Genomic DNA, 26245 nt, shown 5'->3' with positions numbered 1-26245 from the left:
TTTGCATAAACAGATTTGCAGCAGAAATCACTGCTGTGAATTAGAAAACATACGTATGTTGGTAGCATCTCTATTTACTTTTCCCCTCCAGTGGTATCCGAACACCAGAGTGCTACAGATTTAAGCCTCTGTTTTCCAAACACTTAATTACACAAGTAGTTCCATTAAGGAGGCATCTTCAGGTGGATCAGGTTGAACGTTTTTAGCATCGTGGTCTTGTTTTTATTCTCTGTGTCCATAGAGGTAGGAGATGCTGTGTCCCAAGTTTCCCCACCAAAAGGAAAGAAAAGGAAGCTCAGGAAGATGCCATCTGGAGGTTTTGCACAGTTTTTCTCTGAAGGAGTAGGCAGAGGCCATGTCTGCACAGGTACACAGCACTACTGACTTCACGTTACAAGAGATTCCTAAGAACCAGGGTGTTATCTATTCATAGCTTTTAAGTGTCTTTTCAATTTGTCATCTGCACTGTTCTGCTCCTGCTTAGCTGGGGACACAGATTTGAGAGTTAATGTTAACAAGCAGACCAGCCAGCCTCCGCTGAATGCAGACAATGATATTGACGGTTGATCCCCCTTTGGTCAATACAGACGATTAAGTAAAAAGAGTCAGAATATTGAAAACAGATTGGCAGGATCACAAAAAGGTGTGAGAACATCTGTTTCAGCAGACGTGGCCTTGCAGATGGGTTACTAGTCTGTAGTGTCCCAATTGCAGAAATGGAAGAGAAGAGGGAAATAGAAAATTGCTGCTGCCACAAGAAGCTGAAGCCACTTTTGAACATAGCAGGCTGCTGGGAATTTGCTTTCCAAATAGACTCCATGGGAACCTGGGCTTAGGCAGAGGAGGAGGCTGCAAGACCCACTGGGAGGGTAAGGTGCAAGAAGGGGGGGAAACAGCAAAAGCTGTGAATCCAAGACTAATCACAAAGTTTGTCAATCTTCATAGAGAAATTGTTTTGGCATTGTGATTATAGACAAGGAAATTGCTGAATGGTCCTAAACATGGTGTTAAAATCAAAAGGCCCAAAGTGCTCTCTGAATCCTTCATGAGAAGTATCAGATCTCCCCAAAAAGCTGGACTGTAAAATGCAATGATTCACTAACTCCTTCCAATGCACCACAGTACAATCTTCTGCTTGTTCAAATATTTCATGCTGTTCTCATATTCCAAGAGGCGTGAACATTTTAATTTTTAATCATCCATTAAAGAAAGTGCTATAGATCAAGACCCCATCAAGCAATAACTACTGTTCTGAGCCAGCAGATTTGCACATTTGCCTTGTACTATTATCAATGCTGGCACAAGGCTTTGGAAAAATCAGGAGCAAAACAGTCGCAGATTTGTTTTCTCTCTTGCTTTCCAGAAGAACTGGACTCAAGTGTCTCTTCATGTTGTTCTGCTTAAAAGTAGGCACAAACTTACTAAATGAAAAATTTCTGTGTTATTGTCCTATCAGGGAGTATGGGAGGAGTGTTAAACTGAGCGTTAAAAATCAGAAAATGTGTCCCCCACATCCTTCAAACACACCTGAAGATCCTATTAGGCAAGTAAGTTTGAGGTTTTGTTTTCCCACAAGGTGTCACCATAGATTAACTTCACTATAGGTCTTTATCAAAAGAATTTACATTTTCAGTTTTTAAGACATAAGTGAAACGTTCGAATTCTCTAGGTAGTACTAGAAGTATCTATTAAAGTACATAACTTTGTAATGAAATAGCACCAACTAAAGAAAATTACACTGGAGTAAAATAATATCTAATTTCGAAGCTGCATACATGTCAAAAAAAAATGAAAAGGAATTTCCCATTTCTTTTGCTTACTTCAAAAATAACTTCAAAGCTTCCAAGGACATTTTCTTCATTTTACCCGTGTTCAGCAATTTAATTCATATTATGTACACATCCCATCAGGAATTCTCTCTCCCTGCTAAATTTTTGCAACTAAGAATCCTCATATGTTGAAGATATAATTTCAGCTCTGATCCTACTGAGATACAGTTTTAATTGCTTGCTATTTCTGTTCAGTTAATTTGGATGGTAGAAATTGAGAAGTTTTGACAAGTTAAAGAGTATTTTGTAACAAAGTATTTCTCCTCACCTGCTCAGCATTGCAGTGTGTGCATTAGAAACTACCACACGAGAAATATTTAAGTACCCAAACCCTCTTTCCCATATACGCTGAGGTTTAATTCACTGCATTCACTGGAGTTAAATTCATTGGAGTGCATGTCTAGTGGGAAAAAAATAACAAAAACATTGTGGGATTTTGGTTCAAATGTCTTAGCAATCTTCCTAGCAAGCGTGTTTAGTTTGCAAGGGTAGCGGTGGTGCTCTGGGAGCCCTTTGATTGCATGCCAGGATTGGGTAAGGTGGTTGAATCCTTCCTCCTCATCCTCACCTGTAAGAAGGGTCCTGTCAAGCAGCCTGCACACACTTATTTTGGATAGGAGCTTAACATCAAGAGGACTAAGGTGCGATAAACTAGCTTTTAGGAACGATATTTCTGCAGGTGGATAGGAGTAAAAACGCAAAGTGATGTGTTTCCTTGTTATGCTGTACACAGTGGCAGCAGAGTAGGAGAGCTGTTCAAAGCAACAAGACGACATTGGTTTTGCAGGTCACTGAGCACAATGGAACCACACTGGAAATGCTTCTGATGCTCTTGGATGAAGGGAGAGGTGTTTTGTGTTTTATTTTATCGTTTTAAAGGAAGACAGATTCTTAACCAGAACGGTATCTGCAGCTCAGTTGAGGATTAATGTCTGAGGTATTATGAAAAGGAAAAAAAAAAAAAAAGCTTATTTCTAAGAAGAAAGGGAATGTTTTTCATGCCACTTTGTACCCAGCAGGCAGGCACATCATGCCCAAGCAGGTTGCAGCCCTCACTCACCTCTCCGATCTGCTGCTCCTGGCTCTGTCCCTGGGTGGGCAGTGTGCCATCACGCCCCGCTCTCACCAGGTGTCATTTCAGCAGCAAGGCTTCTCCCTTGCCATGTGAACTGAGAGCTCCGCTGTCACTCCTGCCTGTCCCTATCCTCACCCAGGCTCTTATTTGGCTCTGACCAGCAATGGTGGCCAGGCCACCAAGTGCAAGGCCTCTCCCCTTACACAATGCACAGGCACGTGTCCCACAGGAGAAGAAAGACACTGCCTGTGATCTGCTTGCATTTCTTCTTACACAGGGAGGAGGGATTGTCCCAAGGTTAGAGCAGCTGGAAAGGCCAAAAGCAAACAGGTGTAAGCCTGGGATACAGGATGCAGAGTCCTTCAGTTATCTCTCTGGGGACAAAAGGGAATTTGTCAGAGGTGAGGGATGACAGTAGCATCAACTATAAAATATGCAGCCGCTCCCATCTGTTCAAACAGAGCCAGGTCCCCATCCAGAGGCTGTATTTGGAGCAAAAGCTCAACCCAGAAACCCACACCAATGCCTCCACACACCTGGTGCCACGTGTGCCCCAGTCGGAGCCCCAGGGACCATCCCTCACGTTGGGGCTTCAGTCTGTGGCGGTAGCTCTGGCCTTGCACCTCGTCCAATGACATTTGTCCTATGGCTTGCAATCACTTGGTGAAATCAGAGCAAATCACACCAAAAGCAACATTATTTACAGAGAAGAAGACCCCACGGGAGTACTGCAAGATGGGAGCTGACACCTCAGTTGAAATGGAGCTGGAAGCTCCAGGGAGCGACATGCCCAGGGCCAGGTCCTTGCCCCATGCCACCCCCACTCCCCTGTCATACCCTTAGCAGTCAGAAAAGCAGGAGTCCAAGCATCCTTGCCAGATCTCGGAAGTCAAAACAGAACATTTCAGGTGCAGGACTGGGACAGATCTCCATGCCCACCAGTAAAGGTGCTTGTTGGATGCCCTGCTGTCTGCATGCTGGGTGGGCTTTGCTGCATGCCCTTAGGCTAAAGGCACACAGGCAAAGAAGTGTCAAGAAGGTGCAGGGAGAAAAAGAATGATAATGAGATTTTTTTTTTTTAGTCATGCTAAGAAAGAAAGTTAAACTTCCATTTTTCTCTTCTCTTTGAAAGAAACATTTGTACTTTCCCAGAGGTAGTTATCCAAAATGATCATTTAGAAAGGAAACCTGACTCTGTGGCAAGACGTGTTCCTGTTTGTGCATAAAATTTTGGGGCTACACTTCCTTAAGCAAACCAACAACCAAGAGAAGAGCTACAGAGACCTGTCAGATGACCGGTTTGGCAGCTGTGTCACCATTTATATAATTTGGCACGGAACAGCACAAAGCAAAGCTCTTGTCCTGCAAGTGCCATCTCAGGAAGCATTCAGCAGTTAGAGTTGCTCACGTCAAGGTTTTGTCACCAGTACGGTAATGCAGGGCATCTTTCTTTGCCCCAGCAACAGTAAAGCAATCAGTTCAGTTTTCTCTGAAGCAAATTGTTTAGTCCCTTTTGCAATATGGATCACTGTGGAATCACTGAGCAGGGGAGCTGTTGTGGTAGAAAATGAACCTCCTTTGTAGAAGAGGTAAATAAAGTGTCACTATAGTATGTCCCCTCCTCCTGTGCTCTTGCAGAACTGGAGGAGTCAACAGGAAACCAAGTGGCTTTAGGTAGAGATGATCTCCTCTTTGGGTAGGAGATGGCTTTTTTCAGTCCCAATTTCTCTGCTCATCTGAAAATATCCAAATAACAAAGGCAATTCTTACCAGCTGTATTTTGATCTTGGAAAATGCAACAATGTCAAATTTAGTGCCTTTAGCAGTAGATTTTATAATCAGGTAGTTCTGTATGTATTAAATGTTGCACGTGGTACCTTCAGAAAAGGTTTAACAGTACTTTCTTCACCAGCAGAAGAGTCATCGCTCTCTTGTATGCCAGTTCCATGATTCCTTTTCTCAGTCACTGAAGCAAAAGCAAAATTTAGGCACCAAACTCAGAAGTGTTTTCTGTGCTTTGACTACTTAGAGAGGGCAATTTCCATCCACTGTAACTTTTCTGGATGAATTACTGGACTGTGCTGAACCAGAAGCTGTCTTCACCTCATTTTTAATGGCTGCAAGGACAGAGCCGGTTTCTAATCTTCCACGATACCATTTCTCCAGTTGAATGCTGCATTTGCTCCATGAGTTAATGTCTTCACTGGGGGATTAACCATTTGCCATTTGTTCCCCTCTTTGAGCTCTTCACAGAAACACATGCCTAGCGAAGGGATCTAGGGAAGAAGGACACAAGCAGGAGTTACCAGCATGGCCATTGCTTTGACACGAAGGAGGCATTGTAGCAGAACAGAAGAGCAGATCCTGAGACCATTCTGGGAACAGATATTGGGACATTTTGCTGCTTCTGAAACAAACTGAAAACAGACTGGAGGCCTGTGGTGCAATAGCTGAGCCTGTGTCATCACCCTGCACTCATGCTTGGATTTGAAGATCAAGATGTGTTCACTCCTTATGCTTTGACAGCGGGTGGTAAAAATATATCTAACAACTGAAATCTCCTGTCAGTAATACCAAGGCAGATGGTAAAGAAAACGGGGTGAAAAAATCTGCCACTGGTGCTAATGCACAAATAAAACAAACAAAAAACCTCTGCGACAAAGTCTCAAGTGCAGGCCTCACTTGTGAAGCTGGCAGAAAACCCTCCTCCACTTCATTTTGTAGCTGAGCACTTAAGCTGTGAACTTGAAGTGACCCAAAAAACATACAACTTTGAGTGAGTCACTGAATATAGCTGCAGTTCACACTCACAACACCACAGGGAGGAGAAGAAAGGCTCTTAGCCCTGCTTCTATATCAAGGAGGCTTGTGCCAGAGGGAGAAGTTTCCACATGTGCCTCTCACGTGGAGGTGTTACCTGGCACTGACTTCCCATGGGAGTTGGATGAAAATCTCCTCTGAAGAGTTAGCCACTAGGCACATGCTGTTCAACAGGACAAAGTGTTTCTCTTGACCATCAGAGCTGTGCTAAAACTACATGAGATTCCCTTTGTACGGAGAAAGCTAGTGTTATTGGTATTGGCATGCAGTTATACACATGCCTCGCTGCATAAGAAAGCTCCATATTAAAGGTACAGCAACACAAAGAGAAAGCTTCAAGCTGAATGAAAAGGCTTCTCACCTTTCGGACCACCTGGGCAAAGTCGCTGCTGTCTTTGGCAGGGAGCCCTATCAGAGGTCGGGTGAAAGATGCCAAGGAGGAGCCATGGCCCACGATGAGGATGACACCTGGTATACCACAGTAAGCAAAGAAAAGTAGTAAGGGGGTTGCAGCACTGTCAGGTTGCCATGCTGATGGCGTAAGGTTGTTTTGGGGCTGTTTGACTTTGCAGACATCTTTGGCAATGTGGCAAGGTGTACTGTGCTGGTCAGAAAAAGTCTAGCGTGTTGTAGACATGCCAGCTAGTGAGAAAACGCATTTCCTAACAGCTCTCCAGAAAAAATAGATTATCTTATGCTGAGCTGCATCCTGATGTAGAATGACCATGCAAAGTATATACTCTTGCAATTTAGCAGTCTTCTGTTTAATTTTCCTTTTTTTTCCCTATCCCATAAACTGAATCTATTTTGATTTAGTATAGATGAGGCCAAGAACTACAAGTCTACCTTGAACTTTGTGCAATACAAACTACCCATGATAAATGTGTTTCTGTTGGCAAATCTCTGCCTGTTCCTGGTATTGAAAGTGTCCAATGGAATATACAAAGATCTGAAACCTTTACCTTTGTTGGGGCAAGCAGTGATGATCTGTTTTATAGCTGCAGAGCTTCTGCTTACGTAGTCTTCATAACTTTCTGATGGTACCAGAGAAGAGAGTGGTATGTTGCTTCTGACAATAAAATCACAATCGTATGTTAATCTAGATGAATACTTGGGCACTGTTAGCACTATTGAATGAGAACACCAAAGAAGAAGCACTTCGTTAAAAGAATCTGGGTTTATCCACTGACTTGGCTGGAGTGCTGATACCTCAGCTTGCATTAGCTTCCCCCACAATAATTTACATTAAATCTCATGACTATACCTTGTAGTGCATAAAGCACCAGATGCAGGGAAAACTGTGCTTTAATTAAACCTGTAGTTTACAGTGGATGCTGTTAAAAATTTCATGCCTAAGAAAAGCTTGTGCTTTGAGCAGTTCTGTTGGTAAGGACCACTGTCCTTGTGTGGGTGCAGGCACACAGAGTGGTCCAGCTCCAGACATCCTGACTGGGTTCAAACCAAGATGCTGATGACATGAAGGCTGCCAAGAGCTGGTCCCTCAGTGTTAGCCTCCTTAGTAAGCAAATCAAATCAAAATCAACCATGGACAAGGCATATCAATATCAGCTGGACAAATGCATAGTAAAGTCTGTCACTGCTAAAATTAAAAAATAGTATGTTTCCAAGGATGTAAACCACAATGAACCATGCCTAAGTATAACACCATGTTAGAAACATGATAAACACCATGTATCCTGCCCAGACACATCCCAAGGTCCCTCAGCAGCCTCCATGACCCCAGCTGTGTCCATCCTTGGGAAGAGGGGGAAGAGCCTTCGGTGTCCTGATGCGTGGTGGCCAGTGGTGCCGAGGGTAGGCAGCTGGGAAGGCCAAATTCCTGGTGGTGAGAGGCCCTGCTGGCCTCCCAGGGTGTTCATTTCTTTCTACAAACAACTGCCCCACCGATTTGATAGTCTCCTTATTCAGTGAATAGGCAGGAGTGAGATTAGATTAATATATTGTCGTAGGGCTTGGTATCGTAGTGTACTTTTACAGGTGAGACCTCAGTACATTCCGTCAGCACAAACTGCAGAACTAGAAAATAAGTGGTAAAACCAGGTGGCAGGCTCCTACTATATTGTTAATCATAACTAATATTAATTCTGGCCAGGTTAAGTCCACTGACAGGGAACAGCCCAGGACTTGACCCAACTGATTGCTGTCCCTTGCAGTGGGTGAGTATGGTAAAGCCACCCCCTGAAACCCAAGGATTTTGAACCCTGCATGTGACAGGAAAAAAGCAGCATAATATGTGCAATTTTACAGCTCATCTGCTCTGTTTTTGCCTGGACCCGAGTGAGCAGCAAGGGGCCTGAAGGCTGCAGTTAGCACTGCTTCAGAGCTTTCCTCTGCAATTTCTACTGCTCTACAGTTGCACCCTTTGCTCTGTGGAAGTTTGAGGCAAGTGATTATGTATTGAAAAAAATAGGGAAAATGGTCTGTTGGTGGTAAAATACACCAGAATGTACATTGACCAAAGAAAATTAAGAATTTTATTCCATTATGCAATTTCAAATGAAGATGCTCACTTAATTGCAAGATACACATTAAGAGCTGAGAAGTTTCCTTTCTTATACTTGTGAGAAAACTCAGACACAAACTTTTATTAGCTGAGCAATTTCCTGGAGCGGGCTGTGCACTGCACGTACGGAGCAGCCCGAGCGAGAGCAGGGCGCGGAGCTGGGCTGAACTGGAGGCTGATCATTTCCTGCTCCACTGTGGTTTGTGAGTGCTCAGCGGTGGCATCACCCCCCTCCCCGAGCTGTGGGGGCCCCAAAAAATCCTTTCTGAGCACAGTGTTTCTCTTTGAGCAAGTCAAAACATAACACCCCCATCCCCAACAGAATGTGGCATGAACACTCATTGTAGTGAGCTGGCTTGTGTTGCAGTCACCTCTCTCAACCCAGTGGTAGAATTGAAGGCGACATCAGAGCAGGGCTTATCCCATACACAAACATCAGATGTGTGCCTGTGAGCCTGCTCGTTATATGTGTGCACATGCTACATGCCTGTGTGACTCCATGTTAGAGCAGCAAAGTGGATTCTTGCCATAAGACCTCAAACAGCATATCTTACTATGAGAACAGATCATGCAGGCTTGAAATTGATTAGCGTGACCCATTTTTGGCAATGTCCATAATGGTTTATGGCATATGAAGCCATGAGGAGGTACCTCAGGAGAAAAAGAGCCAGCTCTACCAGCTAGGCAAGGAGCAATTACCTGTAACTTGTATCTATTTTGTAGGAGGCCTCTGTCAGCTCTGTTAGAGTCATGAAGTTGGGAATTACTTTGCTTGCTTCCCACTTAGTCCATTCAAATAGTCCTGGTTCCACCCTGATTTTGACTTTTTGGTCTAATTTAAGCCCTGAAAGAAAAAAAAAAAAAAAAAAAAAGTGTTCCTTAAAAAGAGAAAGGTACACTCAAAGTGTTACATTTGGGCAGCACATTCTGCCTTGTTTGCTGTAATATTTTCGTTACTAAAATGAATTACTTATTGTTGAACAAAAGAGGATCGTGTTGTTCAAGTGAAATCAACATATTCTTGTCTGACAGATGCTAAGGCACCAAAATTTCTTACATTATTGTTATTCCTGGAGCTCTATTGTAAGGATCTCCAAGTTACAGAAGAGAACAGAAAAAAAAATCTCAACAATGCTGCAATCAATTTTTTTAAAAAATCCTTTTTTATATAACATTTTGCTTAGTGACCCTCTTTGGGGCAATAATTCATCCTACAGTGTCAGAAATTGAATTCTCATGTAAAAAGATGCATTCTTTTGTTCATTATTCTCAAGAGAGGTTACTGAGTGGCGTGAGTTCCCAGAAGAAATGCACACTTACTAATATTGATGTATAGATGATGACCTGTGAACCTTTAACAGACCTATTGAAGGGGAGAGGTGAGGAAAAGGGAAGAAGAAGAGAAGCAGAGGGAATGGGAGAGGAGGAAGGACAGAGGTTCTAAAATATGAAGGAAGTATCATAGAATCATAAAATCATTTGGGTTGGAAAAGACCTCTAAGATTATCAAGTGCAACCATTAACCTAGAACTGCCAAGTCTACACTAAACCATGTCCCTAAACAAGTAAAATCGTTTGGCTTGCAAAGGCAAACTTTTTGAGGAGAATGCCGTGTTCCCTGATTCAAATAGGTGTACTTCAGAGCACTGGGAACATTTGCTTTTTGGCTCAGAAAGTTTCCTGAAAGAGCTGCCAGTGGTAATTTGATTTGTGGCTCCTAGTGCTGACTTCAACCTGTTGTGAAATGCATCCATTTCTCATAACATCAGAGTCCATTTATGTGAAATGCCTCCATTTCATATAACATCAGTTTAAAGAGAGAGGGTTAGAGTTAATAGGATAGAACTCTTCAGATCATACACCTGGCAGCAGGTTTATCGCTGCCTATATTACCAGCCAGACAAAAAAGCCTTGTCTTCCCTGATTAAATACGACATGAAATAAACACAGAGCTGTACATCTTCTCAATTGCTCATCCTAGAGACTTCTTCAAAAAAGTTTGACAAAGACATTCTCACAGTGGCGAAAGCATGCGATCAGATTTTCTGCCTTACCCTGAAGCACAAGATGGGCTGTCTGTACGCAGCGGAGGGCAGGTGACGAGTAGATGTAGCTGACTGCCACCTCCTGGTCCAGCAGAGCTTCCCCTGGTGGGAACAGCAATGTGAGGTGGTCTTTTACAAATCGTCATAGATGAGAAACTGCTGCAAAATATTTTCTGCAAAAAACAGCTGGGACCAAGCGTAGGAAGGGTAATTACAGCAGATGCACTCCAAACATGCAAATAGCAAGGTATTTGGCGGTCTCTTTGTATCTGAACCATCAGAGATAAGCACTTGCACCAGATTTCTTTGTCAAAGTCAGGCATGCAAGCTCAGGGAGCAGAAACAACTTTGTCTGGTGAGTAAATTGAGTCAGACTAACCCATATCAGCCACCTGGCAGTTATCTGTGATGAGATGACCACAATCTGCTGACCATGAAGCTGTGTCCTCCAGCCAGCCCCTTCACTCAGTGACCACTGAGTAAGACGTTAGTCCCTTGCAGACTTGAAGCAGGACACAGCTAGTGCTGCAGTTTCTTTCTTTTAAATTTCTTTGCCAGGAACTAGCAGTCTGAATCTCCAAGATGAGCAACCAGCCTTGTTATTTTATTATTCTACTAGCCTCATTTTTCTATTCAACAAGATCTTGCAGCGGTTGCCCATCAAGAAGATGGCAAAAAAGAAGATGTTACCAAAAGGAGTGCTGCTAGGAAGTATTTCTGCTACAAAGCCAATATGAGCTTTGGCAGATGATAAAAAAGCCTGCTTCCCAAAACCTTACATTTGCTTTAAGATATTATCCACCTTACCTATAAGTCTTGACTGGAAAATACCACAGCAAGATAAAGGAGGATCTTGCTCAAAATGCTTCATGCTGTCTTTCCGTTTTGGTAAGGTGGGAGGAAAGTTGAGGTCTGCTCTGTAGTATTTTCCTGAAACGAGGTGGAACATTTTACTGTGGTAAGAGGGAGGCAGCAGGTGTACATACAGTCTGCATTTTGTTGTAATGGTTCTATTTCTTTTGAATTCTCAGCCCAGAGTTACACCTCTGCTGGCAAATAGAACAGGCCGGGGCCCCTTCTCTGGCCATGAGGGCAAATGATGCAGCAGGGCACCTGCCTGAAGAGCTAATCTCCCTTCCCTCTACCTCCAACACCCACACTGAACACTGACAATGGGTGCTGGTCTGTGCTCTCTCCAAAACTTGCCGAGAATCTGGGGGTGAGGGGAAGCTGCCATCAACCAAGACCATGCCGAGGAGAGAGCTAATAGCCAAGTGATGTGGGGGATCATGGGTCAGGGCCTGAACTTTAATGCGTACAGGATCAGTTCAGCAGTACAGACATAGCGTCTCACTGATGAAAACCCCCAGTGACTACTATTACCTTAAAGAGAACATGTTTTAAGGTCACAACACTGACTTGGGAAACCACCTGTCCTAACAAAAGAGCACCTCTTATGCAAGCTCTGAAGGAGATAAAGAAGGGAGTGGAGAAGAAAGAGGACAAGAAGTCATGAGAGTCATGAGAAATTGGCTTTGTGGGACCCAAATGAAAAAAAAATCCACTATCAATATTCTTTTGCCATTGCCAAAAACTTTTCCATTGAAGAAAAATGAAACCAATTAATTGATTTTGAAGCTGGAAGGTACCGGCCTTATTATCTAGTATGAGTTTCACACATATAATATAGACGATCTCCAGCATAATGAAAGAGGCTGTCGACATAAAGCTTCCTTCTGAACACCCCCTCCTTCTTGTTCCCCTTCTTCCTCCCAATACATACTTCCCTGCTCTAGGTTGGTTTTCTCCACCACTAATATTTTTTTGACAGCGACAGAGAGAGTGCCAGGAAATTCAACTTTTATTTAGTTCTGTGTTGATGTGTCATTTCCACCATGGTTTGCTCTTGCTCTTCCTCTGCAAGTTTGGCTAGGGATGCACACTGTCAACAGATCATTGACACTGCGTCGAGCACAGAAATGTGAAGGGATCTGATAAACACTACCTGGTTCAATTGAGTGACTAGTGGTAGAGATTTCATGCTCTGTGCATCCCCCAGTGAGACATATGAATCAGTAGGACATTATGAAATACAGGTCAAAACCATGTTGTGCCTGGCTGTGCAAAGTTAGTCACTCTTTTGTGTCAGCATTTACATCTACACCTAGGAGACTGAAATTTTGTACCCATTACTCAGTAAATTTAGTTCAGATTTGCTAAGATCCTCCCATTATCTTACTCACCATCTGCAGTTAAGCACTGTTGAAGCCAAGACTTCCCGAAGACCTGATCAACTCTTTCCCCATGGCGCATCACCAGCACACCTCTTCGCAGAGTGGCATTCTGAGAAAGCTGTATAAAAATTCCTTTCTGTTACATTATATATAGCCTGCATGAAAAGTCTGGATTCCTGGATGCTGCCCAACAGATCAAGGAACAGCAGTGCTGTCCTAAGAGGTTTATAACAAGCACAGAAAGGGGAGAGAAAGGAATTGTTAAAACATATTTTTTTATGAAAATAGTAACCCTGACTGGCTCTCTGTTGAAGGCAAATGAAGAATATCCCTGATCTTCATGTTAGGTTTTAACTCTCTGTTTAGACTAGTGAAAGGTAGTGCTGCTAAATCTTTTAATTCCAGTGTGGGAAGGGATTATAATTCTAGTTTTTATTGTGTAGTTGGTATAAACAAAAGAGGGAAATTAGCTATGTGGTTTAAGTGTTTCTTTTCCTACTGAAAATACCAGTTTCACACTTTTCTGACAGTGCATGGTCAAGTTAACAGTGAACCCAGATCTCCTGTAAGGCCACATTTTTCCTCAGTGTGCATGGAACTACAATTACATTCTAATTGTTTTGGGGTTAGTTTACAATGAACATAGACAGAGATGAAAAGATAAAGAGGAACAGCTCAAAGGCTTTAAATCTTTTTCAACAGCAACCCCTCGCAGCATTACTGCTGCAACACAGAGTTTAGTGATGTGTATCTTCATTAGCAGAGAAGGGAATTCTTAAGAAGTGGTATGAGATATATGTATTTTGCTAAACACTACTGCATTTCTGCCATAAGGCACTAATCAACCGCCATGAGGTCAGAGTTTAAAACTAAGGTTTTGTGGTCTTGCTTTTTCTGTTTGGGGGGAGCTCAGAGGCTGGGGAAGCTCCTAGACTGAAGACGTGCACATCTGCAAAAAGCGTTCCTCAGGCCAAGCAGTGCCTCTGCCACAGATCTGAGATAGATAAGGGGGCCAAGAGCACTCAAGAGCTGGTGGGAAGACGTGGCTCTTGCAGAAGTGTCTGTCTAACAGCCGTATGCACAGTTGTCCTGGGGGCCCCCGGGATGGAAGTTCCCTCAGGGCGCTCTCAAGTTTCTCTGACATTAACACAAAGGAACCTGGGCTTATCCCCCAGCATGGGGAGAACACTCCCAGCAGGACCAGCAAGACCAAAGGGGTCTCTGCAGCATGTCAGGAAAGGCCTGTGATGGAAAGGACTGTCTTGGCCACCCTGAAAGTCAGAGCTAATAAGGCAGCGTAGCAGCAAACATGCTGTAGGGAAAAGCCAGAGTTCCTCTCGATTTTGCTCTTCCTACCAGGAACTGTTTGGGAAACCTGGGAAAAGTTGATACATCAGCTTTGAAATGGGACAAAAACATAATCCCAGTGCTCCTAACTTGTTCAGATAGCTGTTCTTTCTGCAGGTCTGTGCAGTTATTTGCATTAGCTATGTACCTAAAACATTAAAGAAGATGAAACATTTACATGTGATAAGTGTATCCATGAGTACATAAACCACCAGCGTGCCATCCGTAGAATCTGGGCATAAAAGTAACAATGAACAACGAGCCTGATACTGCTCTAGTTACTCTGCAATGAAACCATTTGAAAGACAGGGGAAGATGTGTCTGCACCTTACTTGTCAGTCTTGTCACTGTACCTTTGCACAGCCTGTGTTGTGCATCTGTGCACAGAAAATTCGTGTGCTGGGCTACTATGGCAGCAACAGAGTTTTATGAAAGAAGGCAAGGGTAATACCACATTGTATATACTACAAAATGTATATGAGATATTATAATGTGCAGTGTGAGTGTATGCATATTTAATTTAATTTTTAATTTTAAATTTGCAATATTATATATATTTATTATAACATGATATGAAAATATTAAGGAGAACCAGGAAGATACTATTAAATTTTATAAATGGCTTTACTTAATAGCATATCTGCACAACTACATGGCAAAGATAACAAATAAAAAAACACAACTACCTGAAGTGAAAGAATATTGGTTACACTCCTTGATGTAACAGGATTATGGACTTCTCCGTTCGGCTTTACATTAGGTTCATTTGCAGACTGGGTGACAAATTTTGAACCTGGTACAAAAGCATATTCCCTGTAGAAAAGGCAGAAGCAACACACACAAATACACACACAAACAAACATATGGGCACACACAAAAAAAAAGAAGGGATTTTTAAGTCACAGTTTTGTCCACAGGCGTGACAGCCACAATGCATATTCCACTCAATATTTTTCACAGACGTGCATTCTAGTTTACCACTTTGCTCTTGAGTTATAGTCTGTCTGGTAAAAATGCGGCTAAAATAATACAAACTGATGGCATGTATTGGGTGTAACCCTTCTGAAGTGTGAGCTTCAAGCAGGAAACACTACCTGTTCGCCTCCTCTCTGCCTCTGAGAGCTCAGCAAGGACCGCACCTACACCTCCTGCTCCGAAAAACCAGCTCTAATCTACAAGTAGCATCAGCCACGCTGTCAGCTGCAGAGCAAAGCGCAGGAAGCCAGGCAGATGCCTGCTGATACAGGTTGAATTGACAAGGCAAGGGTGGGCGCATGGTGGTAGAGTAACATTCGCGTGGTTTCATTTCAAGTTTGCTTTGCAACCTCTTGAAAAGATGTGAAAGAAGAAAGAAAAAAAAAAAAAAAGAAAGCTGGAAGCCATGCTGAAGGCCCAGTCTACTCTAAAGAATGTGGACTTTTAAAATTCATTAGGATGTTCAGGTTAGTTGAGAGCAGAGAGAGGCCATCCTTTGAGCAGCTGGACTCCGGGTTTCCATAGGTGCATGTCCTATCCCTTTCCATTCAGAAATCTCATCTTCCCAACCAGACCCTGAGGACCCCCTCTGCTATCCCCATTCCACCCCACCTCCAGCTCTCTCCTGGCAGCCCACAGCTGGCAGTGAGGAGGAGAACCAGCTACACAAAGCAAGCAGCACCCACGAAGCCCCAGCACCTGTGGCGAGGATCGCAACCAACCTGTGCTTAACCCATGTGTCTGACTCATTGGCTCTCTCTGTGTAGTTTTCAGGAAGAAAACCCCTGCAGCCGGTACGGTGCGAGGTCCCGATGACCCAGCCTTCGCTGACATCGGACTGCTGCGTTGGGTCGACGTAGATGAAGTCCCCGGCGTTCATCATGAGCTCGTCGATGTTCTGGGGCTTGTACTGGAAGAGGGCCCTCAGCGTCTGGGGAAGGACAGAGCTGGGTCAGGGTGGAGCTCGCTGTTGCAGGGGTGGCAGCAAATGGGGGACATGTGCTCAACCCTTCACTGGACACAGCCACCAGCACCATTTCCTGCACTGCAGCTTGCTCTTTCAGCAGATACATAAAAATGGGTATGGAGTGCGTGTAAAAATAGGCACTTGGTATTCATAAAATTGCTTTTTTCCTGTAACTAGTATAGGCTTATTTGAAAGCAGGCATAGCAAAATCTTTATCAGCTATTTTGGGGATTATTTGCAGCTCTCCTGAGTATGACCAAAACCCAATATGAGACTTGAAATAAAACGAAACACTGATCTGATTGAAAAATACCAACGGTTTATCCTTCCGTAGTTTAAATTTGGAAATGAAAACCAGAAAAATATTGACTATTTTTAACTGGGAGTCTGTTAAGCCGAAGATCATCAGGGACAACTGTGCCCTGCTCACTGGCGCATCATGGTTCAACAATCAAGAAAACTAATTCTGCTGAATAACATTTTACTGCAGAGCTGTAATCTGACAGATCCTAGCAACTGTTCAAAAGTCATCACTTCCAGTCTCTTTTATTTTCTCATAGCTAATTGTAAGATGAGTTCTTCTGCTGGAGTTTGGAATCAGATCTTGCTGACACGCAGGTCAAGCAGGTAACCATAAACATATCTCCTACAGACTCAAGAGTACAGCTTTTCAGCCCAAAGAAGTACTTGGAACAACCATGCATTTTGAAGGACTGTACTGTGCATGTACTGACTTCTTTATGGAAAAAGAAAAAAAAAGCAAAATAAGTGTAGGAAATATTCTAACCACAGACTCGGAAAATTAAATAAATCTGATGACAGTACCTGGTAATGCACAAAACGCATGTCTCTTGAGTAGAGAGCTGCTACCCACTGGCAGGTCTCCCCGGGGTTAATGCATTTGGCTAGTTGCTCCAAAGTCTTCTGGTGGTGAGGACAGAACTTGTGAGCCAAGGTAAGGTGGAGCTGCTTTAGGCAGGGCTTCACATGGCAATCTAGGAATAAAGCAATCAGCTTCACATCACAACACAGAAGTGAAGGAAAGCTCCTCTTCTTGTTTCATCCTACATGCTTTGTATTATACAGGAAATATCTTAGTAATTAGTAGTAGAGTAGATCGTAATTTTACTGAATCATTGTTTTGTCGGATGTCATGGCTTTAATAATGCCAAAATAAATCAGAAATCTGGACTGGATTTGCCCCTTAGCTTCAGGTGTGAGAAAAAAGAAAAACAAAACAAAACAAAATGTTTGATTTCCTTTCCCAGTCTAAGAAGTATCAAATTCTCTTCTCCCAGACCAAGCTATTCTGGGGCATCATCCCTTCAGTCTCCGCTGAAGATGCAGTTTCTCAGTGTTGTTTGGAAAATTTCTATAGTGCTCATTGCACCAGTGTCTGGAAGTACGTGCCTGCTCCTAGGGCTTTACTTCTTTTCTTTAGGTCTTCCTTCTTTAGTGTTGCAGGCCTGATTTTAAATATATTTTTCTATTTCCTTATTTAATTTGTTACCTTGACAACTGCTAACGTACAAGGCACTTCACCCGCTGGTGATATGAGTGTAAAATATTTGTTTGCCCTTGCTATGCTTCGATTGAAAAAATCTGGGGGTGCGGGAGATCCCCAGCTGGCACATAACCACTGAAAGGAGATGGGTGACTCAGTTTCAGGAGGAGAAGGACTTATGTGAGCACTAGGGAAAACCCAGGCCTGCCAGGCTGCATTTCTTTGCATTTTCATTTCTGCCTTCCTCCTCAGCCTGGCCACAGAGGGTAGAGCATCCCCAAGACAGAAAGGTCTGCTGTCTTCCCAAAGCTGCATGTGAGATGGAGAACTAAGCATAATTAGGATGTGGTTTATTTCCTCCAGACACATTTTTTCTCTTTTTCTTCTGTCCCCTCGCAATCATGACACTGGTCTGTGGTGAAGAAAAGATGGGTATGTAGGTCTTGAGATAGGGAGGATTAAATCCCTGCTTGTCTTGGACATCCCGATCAATGGCCTCTCTAGTTACACAGCCAAACACTTCAGTGTGTGGATCATGAAAAGAAAGCCAAACCAAGTAAAACCTTTGACTAGATTTCTTAAAGAAGAAGAAATTTATAAAAGCTTTTCGCGTTTTTCTTTTTTCTTGCCCATTGAGTTCAGCTAAAACGAAACCTTCTAGCGAAAAGCATTCTATCTTCAGAGTCTACAACAATCTCCCCATGCCAAGTTATTTTTGAATCTGTAGGAGGAAAGTTGCAGTAAAACATCTGCTAGGCTGCTGCGGAAACACAGGAGTTGGTTTCAGTGTCATGTCTAAGCATTTGTGTGACAAGCCACCCATTTTCCCTCCGATGTTGATCCTACCTGCCAGGGCTGAAGCCTCTGAAGAGAAGGCCACAGCAATCTCTTTGAGGATATTTGCGTGGCTGTCGCTGATAAAGAAACCAAGGTAGCTGGTGGATGAATGTAGTGATAGGGAAATAGTTTGCGGAAATTTTTGTGAAAAGTTGTTGACGATTTGCTTTAAGGTGTCGTACAGTAACTCCACTTTCTGGTCTTCACACTGAAAGAAAACAGAGGAGGAGCATCTTTCACCCACCAGACCAACAGCCACTCCGGTAGCCTGTCTCGTACAGTAACACCAGAAAACAGGATAGGCATTATTTCCCGAGAAAGACAACACACTTACAAACTTGCCTGAAATTCCTGGTATTAAAATCTTTCATATCAGTCAGCTTGGGCAACACAGTAACCTGGTGCTATAATAGGAGATGGGATCTTTTACCTTTATTTGTATCTAGCCAGGGTAGAAAAGAACCAAAAGATCTGACAGGTGCGCACCAGCCAATCTGAAATGAGGCAGGGATCATGATGTCTCTTTTCAATTCTAAGTAAGAATTTGTATTATTGTTATCCTACAGTCCTTAGCTGGAATCACTCTGGTTAAAACTTTAACATCTCAGATGCTGAGCAACATACACAGGAAAGTTAATTAGGAATCTTTGTAATTATGATCTTTAATGCTCTAATCACAGCAAATTAAAGGATTGTACAAAGCCATGCTTCGACAAAAAGTGGCAATTAAGCAATTTAAGAAGTGGATAGATAAAAATGGAATTTTGCCATCCAGCCAAAAGCACAGACATTAATGATGCTTCCTTTCCACACTGTTTTACTCTCCATGGCAGTGCTATTTGCCCCATTTGGCTTTTGCACTGGGTCAAGCTGCAGAGGAGAAGAAAGGAGCTACAAAACACCACCTCCTCCTGCTTAGACAGTCTTTCTCTCTCAAGTATTTCTCAGGCCATAAACCCAGTGCTTGGTGAGGCTCAGGCGAGGTGAGGAGGGATGCACTGAGAGGGCACCAGCAGGCTGGGCTGGGCAGGACAGGGGCGGGTGGGAGCCTGCACCCAGGGTAAGTGCTGTGCTCCTCCGAGGCTGACAAGTCCATGCGATGCAAGAGACGTGGGGCATCAGGAAACAGGAGAGGCTGGGCTGGGAGGAGGAGGTGGGTGCCAGGTCAGTGGGTCTCGCTTTCTACGTGTGAAGCACCCAGGTCAGCTCTTGCTGACAGCTGAGGAACAGAGAATAGCACTGGAGAGTGCATTTATCCCTAGAAATATGCTACCCGAAACAGGGCTGAGGTGCACGAGGTGGGGGATACAATTCAGTCATCTCTTCCAGGGTCAGGCCTTTTAACTTGCCACTTTTCAAGAGCATGGCATTCATTGTTAATTAATGGATTTTACTCTTCGTAATTGTGGTTAATGGCCGCCGGATACTGTGCTATTCAGTATTTTGCAGCAAAATACTTGTATTTTCACTGTCTATGCTTAGCAGCATGGTTTAGCATGAAAAATAATTAACATAATAATTTTGTGCAGCTGCTCTATCTCATCTCTTTCTCAGTGCATCTCAGATGAAGCTGATGTTCATGGTCAGCATCAACAACATGCAAAAACTGGATTCCAGGTAGCTCCAGAGTTTGTCTAGACCAGTGACTCTTTGCTGGTCATTGCTGATACTGGCACATTCACTCCCACAGGGGAAGCAGCCTTACTGAGATGTTTGCTGAAGGGTTACTCAGCATTCAGAAGACCACCTAGGAGGACAGGAGCATCCAGAAGCAGAAAATAACTAACCAGGAGTCCAGGTCAGGAGCCTAATTTCCATGTAAAATTATTGAGGAAATGACTCAATTGCACTGCCAGATTATACTCCATGTCTGCAGCCTATGCTCCTTCTATCCCTGTGCATTCTGCTTCTCTCTTTTTCACAATGGCCAAGCTTCCACAGAAAGTATAAAAGCTGGCTCACCCCACCATAGCTACGGCCTACTGGCTGGGGCTCACTGGGGAGGCAGGAGTTTCCATGAGATTGCCATAGGCCTAATATTAAAGCTGTCTACATCCAGTGCTAACTCTGTCCCTGCTGCACAGTTGTCTGAACACAGCCACTGTCACCCGAGGCAGGAAGGTTTAACATCACAGACCATGGGATCACAGGATCACAGGGTGGGTGAGGTGGGAAGGAACCCCTGGAGGCCACCTGCTCCAAGCCCTGCCCAAGCAGGGCCACCCAGCGCAGGCTGCCCAGAGCCGTCCCCAGGCGGCTTTTGGAGATCCCCAAGGAGGAGACCCCACAGCTCTCTGGGCAGCCTGTGCCAGGGCTCCTCACCCTGGATGTGGGTCACGTCAGCTTGACTACCATGGGGTTGTTCTAGTGTAAAAGAATGCCAGGTGGTCCAGTTTCACCAGTGGTCAGTTTGACCCTTGCACATTTTTTGTGCCTTACCGTGAAGAAGTCACAGAGAGTGACGTGAGGGAAAATCTCATGGGCTCTGTTTTTCCCACACTGTCGCTTGCTCTCTTTCCAAAACTCCTGCAGGCGGTTATAGAAGCAGCCGGTGGGACACAAGTAAAGAGCATACTCCTGAGGGATTGGGTCATCCAAAGAGGGATCGTTGCAGTGAGAGTGCAACCTGAAATCAAAAGCACGTCACACAGTGTAAGCATATGCACCGCTTATTTTTCTTTCCTTGGCTGAAGACATCCATAGTAGAAACTAGAAAAAGGAAACACAAAGTTGGTACTTTCTTACAAATGAAAAGCTAAAATGAAATCTGCTTATAACATTTCTCTCATATACTAACCAATGGAGCTGTAAAGGCCTTTACTGTTTTGTTTTTCTTCAGCCTTTTGTGTGTGTGTGTGTACTCTGCATTTTATTAAGTACCTTCAATTCTTTCAATGTCTGAAAGCAAAAGAAAGAAAAAAAAAAGATTTTTAGGTTTTTAGGATTATTTCTCCCCCTTTTTCATGACTGCAAACAGAGGACAGGAGGAGGAAAAAAAGGTGGTGGGTAGAAAGATGACAAAATGAAAAATAATCAAAGATTAAAAGAATACTCAAGAAGACCTGGCATATTGGTTCAGACCTAACAACAGTGAACAAGACAAATCAGAAATGCACAGGCAAAGATCAGAAGCTTGTATCCCAGGTGATGATATACTCCACCTTGTTCTGCACATGCTCTGTGTTTGGCTTCACAGCTTTGGGACTGGGGTGAATTTCAGAAAGCCTAGTGGCATCCTTGACAAAGCTTTGGGAAAAACATATTACTCTGAAATGTTCTGTCTAGCTTTCAAGAACAAAGCAATCAAACCAACCAAACAACCTAAAAAAAAAAAAAACAAAACCAAAAAAAAAACCTCCTCCCAAAAAGGAAGACAAAACCCAAGAAAGATTAGCTTGTATTTGAGAATGGATTAAAACAAAAAAGTGAATTATCAACATTCTGATAACAGAGTGACCACTCCATGGGAGTCTTGGTACAGACAAATAAAAAAACTTGAAGGGGGGTTGTCAAGGCTAACAAGTGATTATGGCTCTAATGATACCTCCCTCTGACCATCAGCCTTTCAGCTTATTTTGTAATGACTTTCTCAAGGGAAGAATATGGTCTGTTTGCCTTCAGTCATTGCCATTTAACCCCACGTTGGTACTACATGGCTCTGTAACTGCAGCCACTCTTTTACAGATATTTTTCCTTGTTTCCTTCCTCCTTTCCTTAGGGATGGAGAGGACAGATATTACCGTGTGACCCCGTACCTGTTGCCCAAGGGTGCACACCAGGAGGTCCCACAAGCTGTGAGTGCTGTGCCAAGACAGACATTTACCCTGGTGCATCTCTGAGTGCCTTCCTGGACATGCCCCAATGCATTCCCCCAGTCAAGGAGCCTGTGGTGCCTTTGCAATGAGCAGAACTTGGCAGCCAAGTTGAAAATTAAGCAGGAGGTTAAACTGAGGACAAGTGTCTGTCCAGAGCAACAGGTCCCATGAAACGTCACTGTGGGAAAAATAGCTGCTTGTGCCCAAGACTGCCCTTTGCTACCCAGCTCTTGATTTACCTTAGGCTTTCTGCAAATAACCTTGCTACTCAGAATACGCACAAATAAAATTATTTCTTTCTTTGCATGAATTAAAATGAAAAAACAAACAAACAAAAAACGCCCACCTCATATGCAGGGTTTTTAACAGCAGCTAACTTTAAATTGAGTGGCAGAATCAGCATGTGAACAAGTGTTTTTAGTCAGTTTTAATGTGAAAGCACACTGTAGAAATCACTGGTGCTTACCATTTTGCAGCTTCTTCTATTGTCTTTTGACCAGTAGCAGCCAAGGCTTTTTGCCTAGAAGAAAACAAAATAGATTCATCAGAATAACAGAATACATTAAACTTTGTTTCCTGTGACTTCTAGAAAATAAAGAAGAATGGACATGCTGTGGTCACTGAGTCTCTTTTCCAGCACAGACAGGACCTGTAATGACTAGGTTATTCCTGGCAAATGTTAATGTTCTTGAAGCCCTCCAGACAAATTGTTCCACTGCAAGTCTTTAATGCCTTGAAGAATGGTAAACTGTCCACACAATGTCCACAGGATATATTCTGGAGATGTTTCCTCAGTAGTCCTACTCATTACATGGATTTCCTTAGCTTTGGGTAAGCCATCCCTCCACATACTGTAAGACCAGTGTTTGCTCTGCTCATGGGATAAGGTTTTTGTTAATGATAAGCCCAGATTCAAATGCCAGGCTCAAGTCCACACATGCAACCAAAGCAAAACATACTTACACTGGGGTTTGAAAATCTAGACTGAGGATTTCTGTAGCCCAGAAGAGAGTGAGATCTAAGCCAACAGTTCAGTCTAAGATAAGGGACAATGTCTCAGTTTTCTCTCACTTACGCAACTGTCATTCTCTGGGATCAAATTTGATTTACATTTCCTTTTCTCCTTAGATCTTTCAAAATGACAACTATGTTCTTCATATGAACAAGTTTTTTGTGCCTAATGGTAAGTTTTTGGAAGCTGAAGGATCCCCAGTGTTTAAGTAGCACCTGCACTTCTGCTACTCTACTGACTCCCCTTTCTCCATCACATCAAATACAAATGTTTGGTGTTTTTGTTGTGCTCCCCACACAGCCTTTCCTGCTCTGCTGGTGATGCCAGCCTTTGTCACCCACTTGCTACACCTCAGTGCAAGTGTTTTATCACTTCATGCCGTGCTGCTCCTCCCATTCAGAAACGAGCACTTTTGAAAGAGCTTGACTTTGCAAACAGAGCTTGACTTCAGCTTTTCTTTATCATAGGGCCTGCACAATCATAAAAGTAATAAGACAAATGGTGACCTGAGACCACAGCCTGTCATGATGCTCAGCAACATCTTGCTCCCTCGTACTCCCCTCTGTGCCTATTCCTGCCTTGCATCCCATCATATGAGTTGGTTGTAGGTACTTTGCAACAGGGTTTATTCAGCCCTCACTTTAAGCAGAACATTAGGTTTTAACTAAACATCCCCGTGCTTCCAAGACGAACATTTGAAAGATAATGCTTAAGATAAATTCTGTATATTCCAAAGTCTTTCAGATAAACAGTAGGAATAAATCCTTGAAAATCTGTATTAAAAATGGTATCTTTACAGGGAGAATAAGCTGGCTCTTCCTTAAAGCAGAAAACTGCTGGCATGGTTCAGTTCTGTCTAAGCATGAGAGGTCCATTTTTCTGATCTGATGCTAGGCTTGACCCTCAAGTATGTATTTTTTGTTCTTTCTGAAAATGTTTCTTTTGCATGCTGCTACATTATGAAAGGTTTCATAATATTTCCAACAAGCCCTATTTTTATCGGGCCAGGACATCACAAAAGAACAATTTTTCAGTACTTTCATTTGCGGTTGAATCTAGGAACTAAAGAGACAGCTAAAAGCTTTTATAAAATGTCATCCAAATTTTGAATGTCTTAAAGTCGATAAAGACAAATAAAAAAAGAAACAAAGTGCTTTTGAACATTTTGTCAATTTATGTTGACTTGCATTGCACTTTGTCCACAGTTTCTTGATTTTGACCTGGAAAGCACAAAACCATGTCAATAATAGCAGAAAGTCTTTTGAAGAGGATTTAAAGAACACCACATACAGGGGGAAAAAAAAAAGGAAAAAAAAGTGAAACTAGCCATTACTTTGGGGTGACCAAACTTACTGTATCTACTAAAGAAATGATGAGCCAGATTTTCAGCTCCCCAGCTAAAATTCCACTGGGTATAACCAGAAAGAAAGAACCCACAGCTTCCCTGTAAGCTGTGCCATCATGTCTAAAGACAATATGCTAGAAAATCAACACAGCACTTACATATAGAGCCAGTTCCACTTCTTTAATTTTCAATTAGTCAAAATGGAGGCTACATAGATATTGGTCTCCTTTTTCAAATGCTTGTATGAGGGTTCCTTTAACATTTAAATAAATTGATTCATTTTCTGAACAGCTAGTGTTGATAAGTCTGTGGCACAACTGGCTGCAACCATAGTGTCCAGACTTGCCCTTCAAAAGTTTGCAAATCCCCCGCAAAACATCCCTGTCTGACTAGTGCCATACCTGGAGGAGGACTGACCAACATCTTTCTTTTTAATTAACCTGATTGTAAGTGCTGCCACCAGCTTATCTCCCCTCTAAGGGAGTTGCCAAGGATAATGCCTGACATTTTCCAGGTAGGACATACTTTTGGAACAAGATCCTGATTGAGGACAGAAAGAAAAAGTGACGGACTTATGTGGCATCTTGCCACATAAGCTTACTCTTTTAAAACAATCTCCAGTGACACAACCCAGCAAGAGATTTTTGCCAGGCCTGAACTAAACTTTGGATAGAAGTTACATTCACATGTAGCTCCCTTGTAATAACAACAGTAAGTGGAAAAAATGAAAGGATATATCCCAGGAACGAACTACGGATATTGACTTCTTAATTCACTGAGAAGCCTCTCAACCTCAAGATGCAGAAGGGTGTGTGTCTTCTGCTATGCGCAGTATTTTTAGAAATGGATCCAGAGCAGGCTGTTTTAGCAATAGGAACAATACATGCTGCTCTACAAGGCCTTCAAAGCAAGATAAGCCTGATCCCCATGTGGAGACATCACTCCTGAGAGGTGACAGGCTCTCTGCTGTCTGCTTTCAGGTAGTTAAGATAAACACCTTGTACTGTACAAAGGTAGCCGAATGCAATACTCACGCGATGTGAGCTGGGAATCCTTTGGCCAGGAGAGACTCGAGGAGTACAGAGGGGCTTTTGCTCCTGTGCTTGTTGGCCACCTTTGCATACAGCTGCGTCTCGGCCACCGCCATCTCCGCTCTCCCTCTGACTGTGCTCAGTGCTGACAGAAATTGGGAGGGGGGAGGAGGGAGCAAGAGAAGGAAGGAGCAAGAAAATGAGAGAGAGAGAGAGAGAAAGAGAAAGAGGCAGCTAAAAAAAAATTAAAAACCTCAAACCTCTTGTGATCTTTTCTGACAAAAGCTGACATCCTGTTTTCGTAGCATGTGCACCTATGAGTTTTTGTTTTAGGGTAGCTAAAAGAGCAGAAAGTATCTGCAGGCTGTTCCCGTCTGCCCTAGCATAACAAGACTAGTAGTCCAGGGGTAAACACCACAGACAGGGTGGACTTGCTGAAGGTTTTGACACAGGATCTCTCAGCCCTTCATTTTAAATTATCTTCCTGAGGCCAAGAAACCCACCTGAGCTTCTACCGCAGAGGGAGGGAGGTGAGAGGGGATGTGCTGTGGCATGTAAGAAGTTAGTTTGTAGACTGAACTCATTCCTCTTGGGCTCAACATTCATGTTCTCCAGCCTCTCCTGTACGTGGATCCCCTCATGTTCTCAGCCAAAGGCCACAAGCTGGCCAACTGTGCAAGGCCAAACCCAATGTCCCACCTAGATGCAGGGTCTGGTCCTGAGATGCAGCAGGGGGAAGCCTGTCCTTCCTGGTGGTGCCGATACCACCACAGGAGCCCTCACGGAGTGGTGCTGGCCGATCCCTGGGGCTCACAGTGTGGTCAGAGCAGGTGAAATGGCCAGAGGCAGATTTCCCTGGCTTAGGCTGTCCCTGCTGAGGGTACT

General features: G+C 43.3%; 1 protein-coding gene across 2 annotated transcripts; it reads right to left on the bottom strand.

Annotated features, from left to right (window-relative positions):
• Window positions 1-1176: 1176 nt before the first annotated feature.
• UBASH3A (ubiquitin associated and SH3 domain containing A) lies at window positions 1177-25790 on the bottom strand. 2 transcript variants are annotated; one of them, XM_080577762.1, is made up of 14 exons: window positions 25364-25790; window positions 22439-22492; window positions 20597-20783; window positions 18167-18365; window positions 16642-16811; window positions 15572-15780; window positions 14558-14687; window positions 12537-12645; window positions 11101-11223; window positions 10303-10395; window positions 8948-9092; window positions 6687-6793; window positions 6086-6192; window positions 1177-5180 (listed from the first exon to the last, which is right to left on the bottom strand). In XM_080577762.1, exons 1-14 carry the CDS (start codon window positions 25474-25476, stop codon window positions 5043-5045), a joined length of 1884 nt encoding a protein of 627 aa, XP_080433888.1. In that variant the 5' UTR covers window positions 25477-25790; the 3' UTR covers window positions 1177-5042. The 2 variants fall into 2 exon arrangements, with proteins under 2 accessions (XP_080433888.1, XP_080433889.1); XM_080577763.1 differs by having other exon boundaries at window positions 14561-14687; window positions 25364-25765.
• Between the last annotated feature and the right edge of the window lie 455 nt (window positions 25791-26245).

The sequence above is a fragment of the Anser brachyrhynchus genome (assembly GCF_964034855.1).
Source record: "Anser brachyrhynchus genome assembly, chromosome: 1".
NCBI lineage: Eukaryota > Metazoa > Chordata > Aves > Anseriformes > Anatidae > Anser > Anser brachyrhynchus.
This window is presented reverse-complemented; position numbering and strand designations above follow the sequence as displayed.